This window comes from Eubalaena glacialis, chromosome 17 (assembly GCF_028564815.1).
Source record: "Eubalaena glacialis isolate mEubGla1 chromosome 17, mEubGla1.1.hap2.+ XY, whole genome shotgun sequence".
Taxonomy (NCBI): Eukaryota; Metazoa; Chordata; class Mammalia; order Artiodactyla; family Balaenidae; genus Eubalaena; species Eubalaena glacialis.
Window position 1 is genome coordinate 86,867,289 of NC_083732.1, and position 22,337 is coordinate 86,889,625.

Consider the following 22,337-nt stretch of genomic DNA (forward strand, 5'->3'; position numbering starts at 1 on the left):
AGACCCCTGCCGTGTGTTTGGGGCATCGCTTTGAAAGATTCTTCACTCAGCGGACTTTTATAGGGAACCAGGGGTGCAAACCAGACCTATGTTACCCTATTTTGGTAGTAAGTCCATTTATACGACATGGCGACCAACCAAATCCCTGCCAAGCGCTCTGCTCAGGGGCACCGGGCCCTGAGCGGTGCCCGCAGACCCCCGGGGCCCACAAGGCCAACTCCAGGGTCATCTCCAGCATCAGCCACCCGGCCAGCCTACCCAGGGGTTGTCACGGCCTGACCAGTCCCCTTGGCCGGAGCACCAGACAGAGGACCTTTTGAGTTAGCAGGCCACAGAGGACCGCTCTGGGGCAGTCGCCCCACATCGCCCTGAGGCACAGCGATAGGAAGCACACACTCCTGAGCCATGGTCGGCAACTGCCGCGTGCAGGCAGCCCGCCGCCCTGCCTCTCAGCTTTTCTTAAGACACGAGGTGACGACAGAGCTTCAAGTCAGTGCAACCTGGGAATGACCTCACTGCAAGGATGGAGCTGAGGTGAAAGCGCTCACGCCCTGCCTGCTCGCCCCCAGGCGAGGGACCGGGAGGGCAGTGCTGCAGGCCGGCTCCATGACGGCTCCCGATCCAGACCGCAAGGCACCTGCCCTCCCAGACCGACACAGTAAGACGCACTTTGGTCACAAACATCCAAAGGGCTTTGAAATCTGTAACACTCGACGGCAGCACACTCACTTCTGCACGGCCAATCGTGGCCACGCCCTTCCCTTCGCCGGCCTTTATCACAAGCACTTCCCAGCGTGGCTCTTGTCCTAACAGTGACTTCAACAAATGTCCTTTGATGTCTTCGCTGGTTCAGATCACGGTCAAGTTTAAGGCTGAGATCTCCAGGGTCAACACGCTTTTCAGGTGGTGGTCTTGCCACAAGCCCCTCTTGCTCTTATAAATCAAGCCCCAGCTGGGCCCTGGGGGCCCTGGGTCTGGAAGGGAGCGCTGGCTGTGGATAGGGGCGGGCCCACAAGGGGTGGCCCTCTCCCCACCATCCCCACCACCCCCCATATTCTCTGCTCTCCGGCCTCCCCGTTTTCTAGCTGCCAGGAGACCCCTCGAGGAGCAGCTAAACGCAGGCTGTGATCGAATCACAGCAGGAGGACCTATCATCCGAAAGCTATGAAGGCCACTGAATTGCATGTAAGTGACCTGCTGGGGGCACCCGCTTGGTTAGGGGGGGGCGAAGGGGAGGGTGTTGAGAAGCACACACCGGATGGCCGGTGGGTCAGTGGGGGCCTCGGGAACACCGAGAGGGCCTTCAGTGGTGGGAAGGACTTTCCCGTCCAAGCACGCGATTCCCAAGGCCGTGCTCCAGCTATGATGCCATGGAAAACACTCCCGTCTTCCGGTCGGTTCTCTGTGATCCTGGGCTTCTGAGGGAGGACACATGGCCTGTGGACACATCCGACATGGACAGGCACCGCTGCTCCTTGGGCACAAATCACAACCTACAAAGTGCCACCAGCAACGGAGAGACAGGGCAAGACCAGAGGCTGGTCAAATACATTAAACACGGCTATTCCTTTCAACACACAGAAAATTCAAGTAGTTTATTTAAAAACTGCTTCATTTCATCTTGAAATATATGTTTGCTTTAGAATGATCATATTGCAGCATGATTCTCATGCATTTTAAAGTACTTTATTTAAAAAAACATCAACTTGAGGCAGCGAGGTATTACAATCCTCTCACTTTATCCGGGTAATGGGCGGGAGGCCTCCCTCTTTCTCCTGAGATCAGTAAACCTAGACTGACCGTTCCAAAGAAGAAAAGCAGAAACTGCTTAGTTATAAAGAGAGTGTGGTTTGAAAAGCATTTCCAAACAGCTGCAGCATGTGACGACCGTGCTTCCCCGGAGCCCGAGTTTGGTTCTCCGCTGAAACCAGAAACACCGCGCCGAGTTGACCCGTGGACCGGACCGACCATCTTTCTATCCCAAGACCCACTTCTTCACTGCGAGGTGGCTCTGATTCCAGTGGCCAGCGGGGAGAGCAGGCGCAGAGGTCAGAAGGGTGCAGTGTCCGGCGTGTGGGCCTGGTGGCGGGGCGCCAGAGGCAGAGCCACACCGGGAGCTCTGCCCTCGTGATTTCCCCCACAAATGGTTTAAAGACAAAGTGCAACGCGAGAATCACAGCCTCTCCAGGGAACTTCGGACAGGACGACGGGCAGGAGGGCTGAGCACGGGCAGCAAGCAACACACAGGTAGGCCGGCAGGCAGGGGCAGGTCTGCTAGTTCAAGGGCTACCCCGGCGCTGGCGGCCCATCCCAGCCCGCTGGGCGAGGTGTCTGGAATTGGCCCTTGTGAATTGCCCTGGTCACCCCACGAGAACCCGGGGGCCTTGCCTCCTCCTGGCTTTGGTGTCACTACTACTGCTGCCTGCCGCCCACGAACAGGGCTGCCCGGGCACAATGCGGCAGACTCTGAGGAAAACAAGAGATAGATGCTGTTCTTCCAAAAAAACCACAGTTTCGGGAAAAAAAAAAAAAAAGAAGAAGAAGAAGAAGAAGAAAAATTGTTTTGTTTTTTTTTTCTAAAGTAATCATAGAGAAAAATACTCTCCAATAGCTGCAGCACCAACAAAATGTGATGTGATCTGACAGAACGTCCAAATACCTGTAGGCGTCCACAGGGAAAAAAATTTGATAATAATGTTTTAGTCACTGACTACATGACTGCTATCTGAAGAATTCAGATAAGATATAGCAAAATACATCAGATATTTTTTGTTTTCAATTATAACTTTACAAATGCAAAAATCTTATTTTTTTCTAAATCACTTATGGTCTATGTTGTAAATCTGGTTTATACTTTTAAAACATGCAGAATAATATACCTGCAGAGTAAAAGACAAAGTTGAAATTAAAAGATCTTTTTCGATTAAAAAAAAAGATTTCAAATGATTCTTTTTAATTGTGGGAAAAGTAATTAATGTGGTATTTTTGCCTAGTGGCGCAAAGCTACCCTACAACTACCGACCCTCCACTCTGGTTTGCGCTGCCGCTAAGGCCACAGCAGCCAGCCTGCAGGGGCGGTGTCCCCCGCCTCTCCCCGCCTCCCTGCCCGCCCTGGAATGTGTGTGCACGGGCGCGGCTCAGACCATCGACTCGGTCTCCACGAGCCCCTGCGGGCCCTCCTTCCGGGACAGCTTCAGGACCGTGGGCTTCTCGATGCTGCCGCTCCCGCCTTCGCCCAGAGCCTGGGAGGACAGGCCCTTCTGCTCTTCCTTGGCCTCTTCAGACCCCTCTGGGTAGATGACCAGGAAGGTGGCCGTCAGGAAGCCCAGGAAAGAGCCCACAGAGGCCACCATAGGGATGACGCGCACAGTCCCGACCGCATCGACCACGCTGCCCAGGGCGGAGGCCACCAGGATCTGGGAGATATAGACCTGGCAGGAGAGGATGGCACAGTCTATGCCAAAGCCACGCTTGGAGTTCCCGGGGCTGTGGTGAACGTACTGCAAGAGAGGAGGACACAGGCGTGAGGGCCGGGGGTCAAGCCTTCGATCATCCTTCCTGGGGTTTGAACATTAGCTCAGAAGCGTGGACACAAAACCTGCCTTCCCCCTCAGCCTGCTTGTCCCCGTCCCCACCCGACTTCTATCGAACATATAGTATTGGAGGTTCTGGCCATTGCGATAAGGCAAGGAAAATAAATTAAACCTATTAAGAATTGGAGTATACGTATAGCTGACTCACTTTGTTATACAGCAGAAACTAACACACCATTGTAAAGCAATTATACTCCAATAAAGATGTTTTTAAAAAAAAGAATTGGAGGGGCTTCCCTGGTGGCGCAGTGGTTAAGAATCCGCCTGCCAATGCAGAGGACACGGGTTCGAGCCCTGGTCCGGGAAGATCCCACATGCCGCGGAGCAACTAAGCCCATGCGCCACAACTACTGAGCCTGCGCTCTAGAGCCCGTGAGCCGCAACTACTGAGCCTGCGTGCCGCAACTACTGAAGCCCGCGCACCAAAACCCGTGCTCCGCAACAAGAGAAGCCACAGCAATGAGAAGCCCGAGGACTGCAACAAAGAGTAACCCCCTCTCGCCGCAGCTAGAAAAAGCCTGCGTGCAGCAATGAAGACCCAACGCAGCCCAAAATAAATAAATTCATTCATTCATTAAAAAAAAAAATACAAATGAGAAACAGAAGTATTGTCTTTAAAAAGAATTGGAAAGCAAGAAATAAAGCTCATTATCCATGGATGATGTGATTGTGTATGCAGAAAGCCCAGAAGAATCTATAAATATACTATAACAATTAATAGAATATACCATATTTAGGGAATATCATAAAGGCTCAATACTATAAACTTTGAACTCTCTCCAAATTGATATAATCAGTGTGTTTCCAATAAAAAAAAATCCCAGAAGCTGATTCTAACATTTAAATGGTCAAGAATACCCAAGACAATCTTGAAGAACCAAGTTGAAGAACTTATACTACCAGGTTTCAGGTCCTATTATAAAACTACTTAAGACAGTGTAGCATCATCTGTCTAAAGACAGACAGACCCATGGAAGAGAATACAGAGATCCCCCCAGACAGACACCTGACTTATGACGATCACAGCACGGCAGTGCGGGTGGGGACACTGGGTCACATGGCCATCCCCATCCTTTGTGAGGAAGCCATAAAGTTCTGATCTACCTTAGACCACACACACGAAGTCTACCCCAGGTAGGCCACAGGCCGAGGGTAGAAGTGCAAGGGAAGACGTGAGCAGGAATGTCCCATGCAGCAGGGCCGGTGAGAACCCCAGAGCCGCCCACAGCTGGTGACCCTGCCCCAGGACCTCACCCACCAGCCACCCACCGGCCACACACCTCCTTGATGTCGTGGTACTGCCCGAGCAGGGCGTAGGGGCAGTAGGAGATGCTCATGGAGACAATGCCCATGGTGCTGATCATGATCATGGCCACGTAGACGTTGGCGAACATGGCCATCACGGCTGTGCCGACGGAGAAGCCCAGCGTCCCCAGCACGTAGATGACCCTGATGCTCAGGTCGTAGTTGTCCAAGTACTTCTGTAGCAGGGCTGCAGAGAGAGAGGCCACCACAGTGACTGACAGGCGCCGCCCACTCGCTCCCCTCCCTCTACCGCTGCGCCCAGCCTGGCTCAGGAACAGGTGAACGCGCCTCCTCTTTCCCCGCCAGGCCGCCACGTGCTGCTCCCGAACAGCCCACAGCTCACCGTGCCCCACTCGTGCCCCACTCGTGCCCCACTTGGCTGCCAGGGGCTCCGCACCTCAGAAGGACGTCGGCGCTCTTGGTCCCAGACCCCGTGACCTGGTGCTATCCTGCAGCCCGCTGGGGCCTCCCTACCCTGCAAGGTCAGGCCTTCCTGATCCTTCCACCAATCCAGGCCCACTCGGCACCCTCTGGGGCCCTGTGCCTGGTCCTGCCTCGAGGACTGAGTTGTTGCTGGTTTTCCTCGCAAGCACCCACCCCCTCTGGGTCTGGAAGGACAGGCTCCTGCTCACCCTTCCTGACCCAGCCCTCCTGAGAAGTCCTCTGTTAAAGCACCGGCAGCACCGTGACCGTCATGAAGGCTGCCCGCTGCCCCTGGCCGTTATCTTGGTCATCCTCAGGTAAGAGCACAGGCAGGGCGCCCAGCCCAGCCTCAGCCAGGAGACCCCTAACTGCGGCTCTGCCCCGTTTCCAGAAGGTGTGCCAGCATGTCGCTCCCGGGACTGAAGCCTGTCACTCCCACCCCCTATCCTCCAGGACGCAGCTGAGCCCAGGGAAAGGCTGCTTGTCTCCTCCAGACACCCTGACCTCTGGCAGGGCCCGAACACACCGTATGCGCTCAGGCAGGACCCAGGATGCCTGCTTCAACCTCCCCCGGCGTCCTGGCTGAGGGCACAGCTCCTGCAGTGCCGCCACCCCCCCAGCCGTGGTCAGACCCCTCCCCGAGGAGCCTGGGCAGGCGACTGCCCAGAGGACAGCCCGCGGCGGGTCTCAGGACACCGGTTCCCGGTATCAGGCTAAGGTGGCTTATTCCCAAGATGAGGATGAGTGGATTTCAACGCTGCTGTCCCTGAGGGGTGGCCCTGTCTGGTCAAGGCCCGCCGTCCACAGAGCAAGACGCCCGCCGGTCTTTCCAGTCATGAAGCACGTTCAGGCAAATGGCTCACCTGACTGGGGGCCGCTTACCTGAGCAAGTCGCACCGGTGGCCGCGTAGATGACCAGGCCCCAGCAGCCCATCTTCACGCCTGCGTTGTAGGCCTGCCATGCGGTCGAGTTGGATGGAGCCTGTTCCAGAAACGAGACTGGGGTTCAGGGGGTGGGGACAGCGTGCTGTACCTCCAGGCAAAGGAGGTCATTTACGTTGAAATTTACGTCTCGACAGCAGGCAAGCCGTGTACCACAGTGGTAGCACCACACGGAGGGGGAGCAGCCACGGCCCAGGCCGGGACCTGTGGCAGATCGCTTGCAATCCCCCCCGGCCTCGCTCCTGCCCCGAGTCTGGCGGATGCGACTTGCAGCTCCTGCCTCTGCCCTCTTGGAGCCCAGAGGCCGCACGAAGCAGCTCAGACAGTCCAGGATGGTGAGGACCACGTGGGGCGGGAAGGCCTGAGCCTGCGTTGGGACCATCCCGGACCTCCCGACCCGACTCTGGGCGACACGGGCACAGGTGCGAGTCAGCTGATGCCACGGGGACCAGGAGCCACGCCCAGCTGGCCTGGCCACAAGCCAACAACATCGCTGTTTTAACCCTCTGTACACGGCGTCTGTACACGTCTGTACACGGCGTCTGTACACGTCTGTATGCGGCAGGAGCGGGCCTTCCTGCCTCTGGCTCCTCGGCGCTCCGGCACTTGCCAAAGCCTGCCGTTTGCTCGCCGCGGACCCCAGTGCGAATGCCCTCTCGGGCGCACATGACGACTCCCGACCGTGTTAACAGGGGCGCATGCTGGCTGGCTGCCCACCATGCACCCCTGCAGCTTTGGGGGCGGCCTGCTGGGCGCCGGGGCAGCAGGCTGTCACCACAGCCAGGCTCCGCCGCACCCCCCAGTGCCCCGAGTGGGGGCCCCGGGCGCTCACCTTGGGGTCCCCCTCGAAGATGACCTGGCCCATGAAGTCAGTGTAGAACACGGCCTCGGCGATGACGGAGAACCAGGTGAGCAGGTGGCAGAGGCAGAGCCGCACCAGCTCCTGGGGCATCTTCAGCATGGACAGCCAGAGCAGCCGCACAGTGGTCTCGCCCTCGCCCTCCTCGCTCTCTGTGTCCCCGCTGGACGTGGTGGCCCCGCTCTGGTTGCGGCGGCGGCAGCGCTGCCGCTGCCGCTTCTGCAGGTCGTACAGGTCGCTCATGCTGCGTGAGGGCTTGATCAGGACCACGGCGTTGGCGCGCCGGTAGCGGTAGCGGTGGGACCCAGTCTTGCCGTAGTAGGAGAAGGTGCTGGAGGCCTGCCGGCGGAACATATGCCGGCGCCGCCGCCCGGAGCCCGCCGTGGCCGAGGGCTTCACATCCACCCGGCTGCAGCCGCCCAGGCCACCGCGGGGCGGGGAGCCCCCTCCGTTGGGGAGCCCGGCTGTGCTCAGGTGGTTCTCCAGCAGGGTCTCGTCCTCGCCGGCGGGCTCGCAGAGCAGCGGGGGCAGGCGGGGCGGCCGGGCCCGGGCGAGCTCCTGGCTGGTGCTGCAGGGGGTGCCGGGGTAGGAGGCGTCGTGGAAGATGGAGGGCTCGATGTCGTGCAGGAAGAGCAGCTCGGGCTCCAGGCCCAGCGTGGCGTCCGGCACGTGCAGCACCGAGTCGCTCTTGCTCCGCACGATGCCCGCGTCCAGGAAGTCCAGGGCCAGCTCGTGCTCCGACTGCACCTCGTCCGGGAACAGGGCGCCGCCGTCCAGGACGCTGGCGCGGGGGCCGGGGGCCGGTGCGTCGGCCGCGTCCACGCCGCGCTCCTGCTGGGGGCTGTAGTGCTCCTCGTCGATGCTGAACAGGTGCAGGGCCACCGACACCGAGAACACGATGGCCGCGAAGAAGAAGAGCACCTCGTTCTGCGTCCGGAACCAGGCGCCCAAGAAGGTCTGGGTCCAGTCCAGCCCCCCCAGCACGTAGCCGATGGCCCCGCCGAGGCCTGAGGGACGGGGCGGGGCGGGGCAGCAGTGAGCGGCGCAGGCGCCTCGGCCCCCAAGGAGGGAGCCGAGCCGGGGGGAACCCAGACGGGTGTTCAACACCCCCCCCCAACACAGACACACACACACACACACCCCAACACACACACACACCCCCCAACACACATACACCCCCCAACACACACACACACCCCAACACACACACACACACCCCAACACACACACACACACCCCCAACACACACACCCCAACACACACACACACACACCCCAACACACACACACACCCAACACACACACACACCCCAACACACACACACACACACCCCAACACACACCCCAACACACACCCCCCCAACACACACACACACACCCCAACACACACACACACACCCCAACACACACACACCCCCCACAACACACACACACCCCAACACACACACACACATACCCCAACACACACACACACACCCAACACACACACCCCAACACACACACACACACCCCCAACACACACACACCCCAACACACACACACACACCAACACACACCCAACACACACACACACCCCAACACACACACACACCCCAACACACACACACACCCCAACACACCCCAACACACACACACACCCCAACACACACACACACCCCAACACACACACACACCCCAACACACCCCAACACACACACACACCCCAACACACACACACCCCAACACACACACACACACCCCAACACACACACACACCCCAACACACACCCCAACACACACACACCCCAACACACACACACACACACACACACCCCAACACACCCACACACACCCCAACACACACACACACCCCCACACACCCACACACACACCCCAACACACACACACACCCCCACACACACACACACCCCCACACCCCCACACACACACCCCAACACACACACACACACACACCCCAACACACACACACACACACACACACACACACACACACACACACACACTGGGGTCCAGGGCCGCCACTCAGAGAAAACGGGACGAACGAGGCAAGGAGGAACGACACCTGAGCCCGGGTTCGGAATCCGGGCCTGACAGGTTCCTGCTTCATGAATTCGGACAGAAACAGGCGGCTGCCCGGGGAATGCTCTCTGCACTAACCGCCATCCCCTGAGCTCACATTCTCACATTCCCACATTCCCGTCGGATGGGAAAGCTGCCCGACTCAGGGAGCAGCCAGCGCAGGGCCCTGGACTGGGGCCACCCGGCTAGCACGTCCCCCACCCCAGACCACAGTCACTTGGCCCTGCCAGGACCCCAGCTCACTGCCTCGCCCACCGGCGTCTGGGACAGCAGCCTCCGCCCGCCCTGCCGATGGCAGAGGAGCCGGGCAGAGGAGCCGGGCGAGGACCGAGGACGGGGGATGGCGAAGGCGGGGCAGGGGCCTGGGGCCGGGGCCGGGGCCGGGGCGGGGGCAGGGGCGGGGTGCGCTCTCACCGGCAGAGAAGGCGTGGATGTTGAGGGCCATGTCCTGCTCCTCGCTGTCCACCACGTCCAGCAGGTAGGCACGGATGGGCCCCTCGGTGGCGTCAGCGCTGAAGTCCAGGACCACCACCCCCAGCACCGTGAGGACGATGCCAATGGGCTGCCGGGTGGGGACATCGCCGAGGGACAGACCTGACAGGGCACAAAGGAGCAGCCGATCTCAGCCCGGTGGCAGGCAGTGACCTCCCGGGGAGACGGCGGCCTCCCGCCCCAGCCAGAAGGGCACGTGCTCCTCGGCACAGCCTCTCCTGACGGAAGGAGAGTTTTGTCTTTCCTGGCTCTGGGAAGGAGGCTGTGAGCCGTAATCACGCACCTGCCTCAGGTGAGTCTGGCCCTGAACCCAGAGACCAACCTGCTCCCCTGACAGCTGAGCTAAAGCTAGTTTCACTGGATTCACCGCCGTGGGACCGAGGGGCACTCTGTGCACAAAAGTGATGGGGTGCACTGGGCTCATGGTCTGGAACCCAGGACCAGCCCCTGAGCTCTGCAGATGAGGCGGGTCTCAGACACACCCGCCCTGCGTGAGGGCAGGGAACCTGCTGGCTACCTGGACCCTGCAATGCCCGGGAGCAACACAGGCGCAGCAGGACAGAGGGCACCGGGCCGGAGCTCCGAGCCGCTGCGTTTGGGTCACAGTGGGCCGGGCCCACCTGCACACACAGGTCCTCGAGAAAGCCGCAACGTGCCCTCTAAACTGTGCCCGCAGGTGCCAGGAGGACGGCACCCCCAGACTCCTGATCCGGGGGCATCTGGATGGAGGGGAGGTGGGTGGGCGCTCAGCTCAGGGAGGCCTTCCTCGGCCGCCCCCACCAAGCCGGCACTAAGCTCGCCCCAGGCGGCCTCACGCAGCCTCTGAGCGGCTGAGCGAGGCTCTGGCCGCACAGCAAAGTTTTCTGCGCCGCCCTCCCCAGTTCCCGAGCCTCCTAGCATCAGTGACCCCCGCCTGGACTGATGCAGACTTGGGGCAGGCTCGCCTATGTCAGAACACAGATTAAGCCTTCGACTTAGAAAGTCGTTGCCAGAAAACAGAGTTTTGTTTTTCACCAGTGCTGACGGTTGCTCTCAAGCAAAAGCTATTTTCCCACGTGTAGTTGTTTCAGTTGAAAACAAAACAACAACAAAAAGAAGCAAAACAAACCGCGAGTACATGAAACAAACAACAAAAAAAGTATCACACTAGGTCTGGACATTTTCAATACCAAGCCTAAGACAAGGAGAAAAAAAAAAGAGAAAAGATAATTTCTGAAATAATGCTGGAAACAGGACGTGGTGTCAGATACGCATTAAAAACAAACGGATCACAACAGGAAACGCTCCCTGAGAACAGGTTCCCACGGCGTTCCCACGTGGGGCCCGTGGCCTGGCCACCGCCCGGGCGCCCAGGGCTCGGCACAGCTGCCCAGTCCGGGACCAGCCGGTCTGAACTCTTTAAACCTGCACATCTTATCGAGTCCCGGTCAGGGCTCTGCAGGACACTCACCGATGGCAGAGCCGTTAAGGAAAAGTGCCACTCCAAAGAGCACGCCCACGCAGAGCACGAGGATGAAAGGCCGCCGGCGGCCCCAGCTTAGGGTGCACCGGTCACTCGCGGAGCCGATGAGGGGGGTGAAGATGAGGCCAAGGATGGGGCTCAGGAACCAGGTGAGGCTGTAGTACTGCTCCGGAAGGCCTGCAACAGACACGCGGGCCGTTACACACGTGGGCGGGCGCGCTGCAGACCACCTGCCCCAGGCAGCTCGGGCCACGCGCACACACCCCTGCCAGCTAGAGCGCCCCCAGGCAGACGTCCCCACCTGCCAGGCCCGATGTCTGAAATCAGCCAAAGCCTAACGGGGAAGCATCAGGTGGCCCCAGGCCAGAACTGGGCTGTAGAGCCGTGCCCTGGGACCTGCCCAGGGTGCACTCGGCAGGCGGGCACAAAGCGTATGGCGCAGGACACAGGACCCAGCGGGCCCGGGGCCGCCGTGCACATGTGGAGAGGCTCCTGCAGGGGCGGCGGCACGAGGGCAAGACCCTCTCATTCCTCTGGCCCTGACCAGGGCCTGGGGTCTCAGGGGCTGCTCAACGCCACCCTCGGGGACCAGGCACTGAGCCCGTCAGCCAAGAACAAGGCGGGCGGGGGACTGACGCTCCGCTCCCGGGATCCTGGGCCTCACAGCTGAAATGTATCACGAGGGTCCTGCAGAGGGGCCTCGCAGCCACTGACACACTAAATGACCCCAGCAGTGGGCTTCTGAGTGGCTACTGAGGGGCAGCAAGAGGGGAAGCCTCAGTGTGTGTCCAGCTGGAACCAGGGGGTTGTGTCTGGTGCTTAATCCTCCTAACTGCCCAGGTAGGCAGGGATTACTGTATCCATTTCACAGACGGGCAATCTGAAGCTCAGAGAGGTTTAGGTAGGTAATCTGCCCTGGGTCACAGAGCGAAGAAGTAGGAGCCTAGGACTTAAACCCAGGGCTGCCTGATTTCAAAGTCTATGTACCACCCGCCCCACTCTACATGCTTCCTCCCTATAACACAAACCCAACGCCCGTCGCCACTGGAACAATGAGAAATGAGTCTGGCTCATTCATATGCAGGACAACACGGCGGAATCCCGCACATGCTGGGTGCACAAGGGCACACACTGTGGGTTCCATTTACATGATGTCCAACGGGGCTAAAGGAGTGTCTGCTGGCAGAAGCCAGGGTGTTGGTCGCCCCTGGGAGGGGCAGGGGCTTCGGGCTGGTATGTTCTGATCTTGATCTGGATGGGGGTCCCTGGTGACAACTCACCCAGCTGGAGACTCGGATCATGCACCTCTCTGTATGTCATACTTCAATGAAGAGTTTACATAAAAAAAATAAAAGCGTGCCTTGGCACGCCAGCGATTGTTAGCTAATGTTTTACACCACCAAAGGCGCTGAGAAATGGAATATTGTGCTGAACTACTAAGAAAAATAAACTGTGTAGGAGGAGGAAATCGTTTTCAAAGGAGGAGGGAAGCACCTTTCAAAATCGTTGCTAACATGCCCATTAAAATATTTATGCATTCAGCCTAGAATTCAAGGTGTCAGCCTCGACCTTTACACCACACAGAACCTTAGGAAGGGCGAATTCTGCTCCTGATTCAAGTCAGCAGAACGTACTGGTGTTTCAGGAAACGAGAAGCCTGCCGAATGTGCTCCGCTACAAGCGGTGGTCTACGTGGCAGGCCCGGGTCCTCGGCGTTCACTGTCAAAGTCAGGCACCGGGGAAAACGACAGCGGTACCGCCACATCGGCCGCGCTGACACTTCCTACGCTCAAGAACGCACAGTGTCGAAGCATCAGGCTTCTCAGAAACAGCTCCCGCACAAAACCATTTAGCAGGTGCGGTGTAGTCGGTTTCAGAGAGAAAGGAAAGCATTCTTACCCCAATGGACAGACTCTTAACTAGTGCTGGGCTTTTCAAATGTCACAACTTTACTAATGAATTGTGACTAGCTTGGTGACGGGGCTCCGTGCAGAGCTGCAGCACGCACGCACTAGCGCACACGCAGGCATGTGTGCACACACATGTCGACTCCCTGCCGTGCCTGCCGTCTCCCCTGGGGGCCTGGCCCTCCTGCTTCAGGCACAAGGAAGTATTCTGGACTTCTGCACCTGCTGACTCTCACCTCCCTACCTGGTGCCTCTTAGAACTCTGAGGGGGTCACCCACCCAGGAGGCTCCCACTCACCGGGGCTCACCACCGCTGCTGTAATTCCACACCTGCTGAACCACCTGTATGCGTGCCCAAGAGACGGGCATCCCTGAGGGCGGAGACCCACAGAGGTACCAACAACTGTTGAACTGAACCAAACCCGAGGTGCACCTGCAGCGGGGTCAGCCTGAAGACCCCAACCACCGACCTCTGACCCTGCACACTGCTGCTGGCCGGCCCCCAACCCGGGTCTGATCTTCAGCTGTGGTTGGCCACCCCATCCCCCGGTGCCCTCACCTGCCAGGCCTGCCATCTGCCCCAGGCCGCCTTCCCCATCCCCAGCCAGCCCACCACACACATGCCTCCTGGCATCAGTCATCTTGGCTCCCGGTCTTGAACGCACTCAACACTGGTCCAGGAGCAGGGGGACCGGGCACACGACACGCCTGGGACCGGCTGTGCTTGCTATGCAGTGGGGGAGCGGTGGTTCCTGGCCTCGGCAGCTTCCACTCCCAGGGAGACGGGCATTATTAGCAAACTCACCAGGCGACAAGCATCACAGGGTGACCCGTGGCGCTTCAGGGACTGAGCGGGTCGGAATGGCAGCACCCTTGAGTCTGAGGGAGAGAAGCGGATGGGCTACCGGGTAGTGGGGGCAGAGGGGGTGGGTGTTTCTCTGGCCATGGCAGGTGGAGCTCTTTACAGAGCAGAAGACCCTGCGACCCCGGCCGGTCTCACAGGGGACAAGGGACGGGAGGTGCGGGACCCACAGCATCATCCCACGCACCTGCCTGGATGTCGGGGACACGGGAGGCGTCAGCACTGGATCCCTCCTGGCACCTCCGCTGGGCGTGGCCGGAGGGAGGCTGCTGGGCAGGGCGGCCAGCAGGGCCCCACTGTCATCCTGTCGCTGCTCGGAGGAAAGGTGTTCGTTCCAACCCCTCTCCTTCTCAAGGTCAAGGCTCTGGAACACGACTGAGCAACTCTGCGGCCCCTTTTTGTTAAGAACGTTGCTACGTTTTTTAATGGTCGAAAAAGATCAAAGTAAGAACATTTCCTGGGCTTCCCTGGTGGCGCAGTGGTTAAGAATCCGCCTGCCAATGCAGGGGACATGGGTTCGAGCCCTGGTCTGGGAAGATCCCACATGCCGCAGAGCAACTTAAGCCTGTGCGCCACAACTACTGAGTCTGTGCTCTAGAGCCCATGAGCCACAACTACTGAAGCCCACGTGCCACAACTACTGAAGCCTGCGCGCCTAGAGCCCGTGCTCTGCAACAGGAGAAACCACCGCAATGAGAAGCCTGCACACCGCAATACCCCTGCTCGCCGCACCCAGAGAAAGCCTACACACAGCAACAAAGACCCAACGCAGCCAAAAATTAAAAAAAAAAAATTAATTAAAAAAAAAAAAAGAAAGAACATTTCCTGACATGTAAAAAGTGTCTGTAAATAAAGTTTTATCGGAACGAGGCCACACTTGCCCACTGATGAACGGCTGCTTTGAGCTCCATGGCAGAGCTTGGAGCTGCTACAGACACGCGGGCAGAGCGCCAGGAACATTCACTCTGGCCCCAACAGGAACTGCCTGCCAGCCCCTGCTCTAGATGCAGCGCGGTTGTGTGTTGTCCAGGGTTTGTCTGTCTTCTGAGTTGTGCTCAGTCGGCCCTATTACTGCGGAAACAGGGGTGTGAAATTTCCCAACAATGACTGCAAATGACTGTTGGAGTCTGCCTGTCTTTGCTTCACCCGTGTCTCAGGCTCTGTTCATCAGGAGCACACGCGCCTCACTCCTGAGCCCACCCTTCCATCCTGTGAGCTGCCCTCTGTACCCCCGGCAATGCTTCGTCTTTATCTGGGGTTAATACTCCCACCAGCCGACTCAGGCTGCCTGTTCCCACCTTTTCACCGCAACCCCTCTGCGTCAGTCACGGTGTTTTACGAGAAGATGGGTGGGTCTCGCTGTTTCATCCACTCTGGTGTGTCTCCTCGCTGGCGTGTTTCGCCACTTACATTTAGAGTAACTGCTCACGTGGGTGACGTCAGGGCTGCCGTTTTCCGATTTGCTTCCTGTCTGCCCCCTCCTGGGGTCTCCGTTCCTCTTGTTCCTGCCTTCTTTTGGTTAACTGAGTATTTCTCCACATTCCATTTTAATTTACACATTGGCTTTTTAGCATTATTTTGTAGTGGCTGCTCTAGAGACTGTATTACATGTCAACTTTCAGTCTATTAGTGGATATCGTTCACGTCACATAAGAAATTAGTGACTGTCTGTGCCCGTTTACCCCAAGCCCCTTTATGTTGAAGCTGGCACATACGTTTCATCTGCAGCCACGATAAACCCCACGCTGTGCTGTGAGTTTTACTTTAAACAGTCATTCATTTTTAAAGAATTAATAGGAAACTGGTTTTTTATTTTTACCCACCCATCTTACCATTTCCATACCCTTCCTTCCTTCTTCCTCGAGATCCCAGTGTTCGTGTGGTATCACTTCTCTTCAGCCTGAAGAACTGTCTTTAGCTTCTTCAGCATTTCTTACAGAGGTCTGCTGATGACAAATGCTCTTAGAATTTACCTAAATTCTCTTTATTTCACTTTTTGTTCCTAACGGATATTTTTGCTGGATACAGAACTCTGGGTCAACTCCTCTCCCCGCCAGAACTTCAAGACACAATTCCACTGTCTTCCGAGAAGGCTGTGACAGCCCACATGACTACATACATGTCTTTTCTTCCTCTGGTGCCTTGGAGATTTCCCCTTTGTTGCTGCTTTTCAGCAGTTTGACTATGGTGAGCCTAAGCGAGGCTTTCTTTACATTCATCCTGCTTCACGAAGCTGTAGATTTAAGCTTCCACCAAACTTAGGAGGTTTTCAGTTATTTCTTACTTCACATTTTGATGCCCCATTCTCTTTCCTCTCTTCCGGGACTCCAATTACACGTATATTAGACACTGTCCCACTGCTTCCTGAAGCTCTGCTCATTTCTTTTTTCAACGTTTGTTCTCTCTGTTCTTCATATTAAGTCATTTCTACAGACCAATTTCTTAGTGCACTGAATCTTCTCTCATCATAAAGGTTAATTTTTATTTCAGATACTGCATTTTTCAGTTCCAGAATTTCCATTTGGTTCTTTTTTTAAATAGCTTCTATTTCTCTGTTGAGAGTTTCTACTCTCCACCTAGAGCCTGCTTTCCTTTATGTCCCTGAGCAGAGTCAGAACGTGTCTGATGATTCCAACACAAGTCATCACCTTGGGGTCAGGTGCCTTGTGGCCTTTTCTCTGGAGTGAAGGTCATGTTTTCCATTTTCTTTTCTCCCCAAAGGTCTAACAGTATTGAGTTGTAGCACAGACATTGTAAAATGATGTGTTGCAGAGACTATATTCTGTTACATTCCTTCGATGAACAATGATATATTCCCCCCCCCCCAAAGGTCAATAACTGGACTTTGATGAATAATTCTGGTAAAAGCAGTTTTGCACAGATATGCAGGTATAAAACACATATTAAAAAATGAACATAAAGACTCCTTCTCTCCTTAAGTACATCTTAGAACAGCCATGACTAAGTTTAACTTGATATGTATTTCAGAGCTTAAAAACCCAAGATATTAATAACAAATTTTTGCACAGTTTAACTTGAGGCACATGCGTTTATTGTCCTAACACTGGAAATACTTTCTTGACATTTGATTTGATACTCTTATTGGTTAAGCTTTTGCCTTTTAAAAGTTTTTCTAGGAGAAAATACAAGAAAAAAGTATCTATCCAGATTACCCATCACTCTTTGAACATTACTTAGGAATAACATGATCTTAAAATAGGTCAATTTTGAAAAACACTGACAAAATGCTGGACTGTTATTCTTATATTCAGGATCTCTTTTTGAAAAAGAAATGAGTATAAAAAAGTCATTTTGTCCTGACATTGGTGGGATGAGATACATTCGTACTGTTCACAAATCCAACACACAAGAGTGTCTGTTTTAAATGAGATCAACACTAACAGGTAACAAGAAGTAGAGAAGCCAACTTCAGGAGATGCACTCATCCTACCCAGTCCCTCTCGGGTTTTACCAGCGTTGATATTTTTGTTTTAACAAACAATTAACTTGGCTGGACTCGAACTCAAAACTGTCTCCCCTGTTTTTTTAGCTTTAGCTAAAATCTGTCCCATTTCAGGAATTGCCAAGAAATACGAGCAGAGATGACAAATGGGATTTGGGGCTCCCCGGCTCTAACTCTGCCCTTGGGTTTGGATACCCAGCTGTGTTTTAGCCCCTCTGGGCGGCATCATGTGAGGCCAATCTTCAGGGGAAAAGCTATAAAACAATGAGAAGCTCACCGGGTGCCTGGCCCTTCTCCTATTTTGGATGCTCTCTAGTGCTCACAGGCACTAGAGGGGAAACTGCACAGATAAAACTGTTCCTTGAAGATTCGGCCTCTTAGCTGGAGGGGCACAGACAGTGGCCAAGCGCTTGCTTCTGGCCATGGGCTCATTACCACAGTGGTGACCATGCGCTGAGAGGGGCTACAGGGCCTGGTCACAAGAGAACTGCTTGTCCACACTCTCTCTCTCTGGCCTACACAAACATTCTGTGAACGTCTGTGAGCTGCAAGGCTCTGCGTCGGACGGGAGTGACTGAAGACTGACTGCAGAGGACACAGGGAGTGCCTGAGAGACATGCCCCGGCCCCGGCTCGCCCTCGGCTGCTCAGTGCCCACCGCCCACCCCCGACCGACCGGGCCGGCAGATGTGGGACACACAGGGTCTGGCCGATGCAAAGCCTGTGCTCCTCCCAAGTACGTGCTACGACATGGACACGCGTGGAGAGGCTGGCCATGCAAGGCGACAGAGAAAGCCATCTTCACCGAAGGCGCCCCCTGGAAACCCGGGCTTCTCGCCCCTCCCTGGGAGGGAGCACGGCGTGAGCAGTCCGCACTGCCCCGGGACCGCCCCGCGCCCGACAGGAGCCCGAAGGAGCCCTCACGTGGCAGCTCACGCTTCAGCACCCGACAGGCGGACCCAGCGCCAGTTCCCCTCGGGCAGCGGCGTTGACATTGCTGGCGCCCCTGTGCCTGCTGGCCGTCGTGTGTGTACTTTGCCCAAGGAGCTGCTGCGCTGAGGACGCTGCCCTGCCCGGGGGAGAGCGCGGCTCACCCCGCACGCAGCGCTTCTGAGGTTCAAGTGCGCGTCACCAGACTCAGACTCCGTTCCGTATGGCCCTGCTCGGGCTGGAGTGCCCGCTCGCCCCCCGAAAGGCTCCTCTGCATCGAGCTGTGCCCTGTGCTAAGTTTGCTGAAGGTGGCCTTTCGGGGCCGGGCTGTCGGGGGAGCCTGTGCTCTGTGGGCGCATCCCCTTAGACGCAGAGGCGACCTCTGACCTGTGTGACAGTACCAGGGTGAGGTACGAGCTTCACAGACGTGAACTGGCAAGTTCTGTCAACCTTCTCTGAAAACACGCGTGTAACTGAAATTAAAACGGGCATGCAATTTAAAGTGACTCTTAGGAACTCATTAGGAAAGTCATCAAGCTGGGTGCTCGTTAGCAATTCACCCCAAACCCGTGTCCTGCTCGCCCAGAAACACCACCATCACCAGGCTTCGTGCCACCCAGAGCGCTGGCCACCCCAGGAGGGAGCTGGAGGGGCTGCAGGTACGCATGGATTACCTGCTGTGGAGGCTCCCCGGAGCCTGGGCCTCCTTCACCAGCGCACCGACCCTGAGAGACCAATGGCTCGGGGCTGGCAGGGAGTCAGACCCTCAGCCCAGCCGCCCCCTCAGCTTTGCCCTCCGCCCCCGCCAGCTCCAGCCTGTCCGTCCGACAGCTGCCGAGGCGGCCGGGCTGCACCTTCCTCTGGTTACGATGCCATCGTCGCCCCCCAACCCGACCCTGTTCAAGCGACTCCTTCCTCATCTCCCGTTCCCTCCCCCTACTGCAGCCTGGTTTCCCCCAGAGCCCCCCCCAACCCCGAAACTGCCCTCGGAGGTCACCAGGCCACCTACCTGCCAAGCCAGCTGGCCCTTGTTTATTAGACTTGGCCGAAGGCCCCAGGAGGGCAGAGGGCGTTGGCACAAGAGCCAGCTCCTGGCACAGAGCCCAGCGAGCGTGGGCGCCAGAACCACGTGCTTGCTGCATGAAGACGCTGCCGGGCCCTTCCACCCGCACCCCTCCTCCTCCCTGCTCGGCACGGGACCCCCCACACCCAGGGAAGGCCTCCGCGGAGGGGGACCCGGGCAGAGGCCGCAGGACCAGGGGGAGCTGGTCAGGCCGAGGAAGCAGGAGCGCCCAGGAGGGGCCGACTGGACCGTGTCCCCAGTTCTCCTGAAAGTCACCCTGGGCTGCAGAGGGAGTGCGAGCCCACCAGGAGCTGAGCGCTTGCGGTGTGGGGACAGCCGGGGTCACCCCGCGCTGGGCAAGAAAGACAAACACTTCCCCATCACGTCCCCAAAGCAGCCCCGGAGGAGCGAGCCCTGAGAACACAGCCCCGTCCCCGTCCGTCCCTGGCGTGGCTGCCGCTGGGACGCCCCGGACACGGCATTTCCCAGCAAGGCTCTAAACACACGCAGCACCGGTGTGTAGTAAATAATTTTTGTTTTCTTCCCGGCAAAAATGAACAACAATGGTGGGACCAGAAAGGCTCCCCGTTCACAGGAAACGCCGAGGGTGTCACCGCTCGCCGAGGGCTGTGTGAGGTCACGGGCGACAGCGGCCACGCTCAGTCACGCGCGGCCTCCCATTCAGCACAGCGGCTTTTTTGATAAACTGGTCCTTCTGGGGGGAGGGGGCCAGGGGACTGGGAAAGCTGCCTATAAATCTTTAACAAAAGATCTGAAATGGGAATAGGAACTACATTCTTTCTCTCAATAGACAAAGCCTTCCCCATCAAGATATGCTTGTATTCTCAGACAAAACCTTCATGATAACATTAAAGCCATGAGAACTCGCTCTCTGTGGGAACGCTTGGCAGCCTGCAGTAACCCCGGATGAACGTAACCAACCCAGTGGGGAACGTGGCACTAAGCAGCCCCCTTGAGGGCCACAGCCGTGAAAAAGCACAGGTCCGGCAGAGGCGCCGGGGCCCGGATGCAGGCATGGTCCCGAGGAAAGGGCCCCCCCTGAGCAGAGAGGGTCTGCACTGGGCAGGGGGCAACCCCTCGTCCAGTCGGATGGAGGGCCACAGAGCTGAAGAAGCCTTCCAGAATCCCAGGAAGGTAGGAAGAAGGATTAAAAAAAAGAAGCTCAGATGCCTGTTCTGGGGCCTCCCCCTTGGAACAGCAATGAGGGGCCGGGCCCTGTGGGTGTCCGCGGGGGATCCTGTGCGGCCCAAGCCCCTTCCCAGAGTCTAGGCACTTGCCCCGGGCCAGGCCTGGGAGCCCAGAACTGAACACAGATGTCCCTCATCACAGCATTAGAGCAGGGACGGGTGCCTGAAGGTACAGGCCCCAGAACCTGGGCCATGCGGGGGCCAGTCCCAGTGACTCCCAGTGACGTCGGGGACAGCGGCGACATCAGTGCCGTGGGGAGAGCCATGTGACAGAGTTTGTTCGGTTTATGCATTAGGTGCTCCCTGCGGGTGGACTTTGGTGCCGAATGAGCTGTTTCGGATGGAGAGGCAGTAGTCTGGAAATAGCACGATTCACACTTAACCAAAGGCACCATCAGTCAAATTCCGGAAGGTTCCGAACGGCCTTTCTTCCGGTAAAATAAACATGCTCCAGCCCCTCATGTTGGCCCTGAGGCTGGGCTTAGTTTCCAGGGAGTAAACCGCCAGCCCCACTCGGGGGCTGCCCAGCACCTCGGTGGGAGCAGTGGTCCTATGCTGAAATGAGGAGGAGCCTCCAGGGCCCAGCAGGATGCCCTCGGCCAGATGCACGCAGGCACTGAGCCTCTGGAAAACCCGTGGGCGCCCCTCCTGCTCTGCTGGGGCCTGGCTGCGGGGGTCTTTCTTCCCCCAGCTCCCAGGAGCACAGCCCACTGCAGACCTGGAGCACCGGCCCCTCCCCACCACCCATCCCACGCTCTTCAGAACAGATGCCGCACTAAGCAAGCGTGCCCAGGGCACGGGTGGGGGGAACAAGCCCGCCCCGAGCCCCGCGACGGCCACTCGGCACCCCGGCCCAGGCTGGCCCCCGTGCAAGGCCTGGACGCAGTGGCAGCCAAGGTCTCTCCCAACCCTGAGAGTCTGCGACCTGAATTAGGGTCGAGGGGAAAGAACCCAGCCACCACCCTATCTGCTGCGATTCACAGCTCTGGTTTTAATAACAAGTGGGCAGCAACACCCCCAAAGCTCCGGGGGAGCAAGGTTAAGGAGCACGCGCTAGGGCGGGGGGACCCCTCCTGCGGACGCCGGCCAACTTCCCCGGTGTGAGTCAGTGCTCCCTCCGGCCGACCTCACAATACCGAAGCGAGGTCAGTGAACCGGGGGTTCAGAGACCCTTTGCACGGCATCTCCACACGCAGACACGACACACAGAGGTCACCTCCAAGGGCCGGGGACAGTGAAGTGTAGGCGGATAGGTAGTTAGGCACGCGAGTGTGTTACCTTCCTTGTCAACGCAATTCATCTGTAAGCGCGTAATTAATGTTTAAATAATGGGTGTGCTCAGCCAAGGACGGACCCAGAGGATTCCTGGAATTTAGGAGCTGGCTCCAGCACGCCCCTGGGCTGCAGACAGCGGGGCCTTCAGGGTCTGGTCATTATATCCTGCCTCCTGAAAACGCTATTACATGAAAACTAGCAAGTGTTTGGAAACTTAAAAAATTAAATTCTTACTAAACGTTGCTATTACCTTTATCAATAAAGATCTCGAGTATTTTTTAAAAACCTCTAACCCCATATCCCTTTATCACATCTCCGCCAAGCGCAGCTGGCGCAGCTCCTGAGGGGCAGGGGCGCTGAGAGCCGAGTTCAAATCCCAGCTCCACCACTGACCTAACTCTGTGGGCGCCTCCTTCCTCACCTGCAAAAATCTGTAAGATAATGTCATCTGCAGATTTGTATAGGGATTAGGTCAC

At 57.2% G+C, this 22,337-nt stretch overlaps 1 protein-coding gene across 4 annotated transcripts in view; it reads right to left on the reverse strand.

Moving 5' to 3' along the window:
- Nucleotides 1-2,558: 2,558 nt before the first annotated feature.
- The window catches only part of SLC45A4 (solute carrier family 45 member 4), a 75,563-nt gene continuing 55,784 nt past the window's right edge, over nucleotides 2,559-22,337 (reverse strand). For all 4 annotated transcript variants that reach the window (XM_061171774.1, XM_061171773.1, XM_061171775.1 and 1 more), the window contains 6 exons: nucleotides 11,143-11,331; nucleotides 9,615-9,794; nucleotides 7,096-8,129; nucleotides 6,204-6,303; nucleotides 4,874-5,085; nucleotides 2,559-3,500 (listed from right to left, as the gene is read on the reverse strand). In XM_061171774.1, coding sequence (XP_061027757.1) covers nucleotides 3,138-3,500; nucleotides 4,874-5,085; nucleotides 6,204-6,303; nucleotides 7,096-8,129; nucleotides 9,615-9,794; nucleotides 11,143-11,331 — 2,078 coding nt within the window. In that variant the 3' untranslated portion in view covers nucleotides 2,559-3,137. The remainder of the gene's footprint in view (nucleotides 3,501-4,873; nucleotides 5,086-6,203; nucleotides 6,304-7,095; nucleotides 8,130-9,614; nucleotides 9,795-11,142; nucleotides 11,332-22,337) is intronic.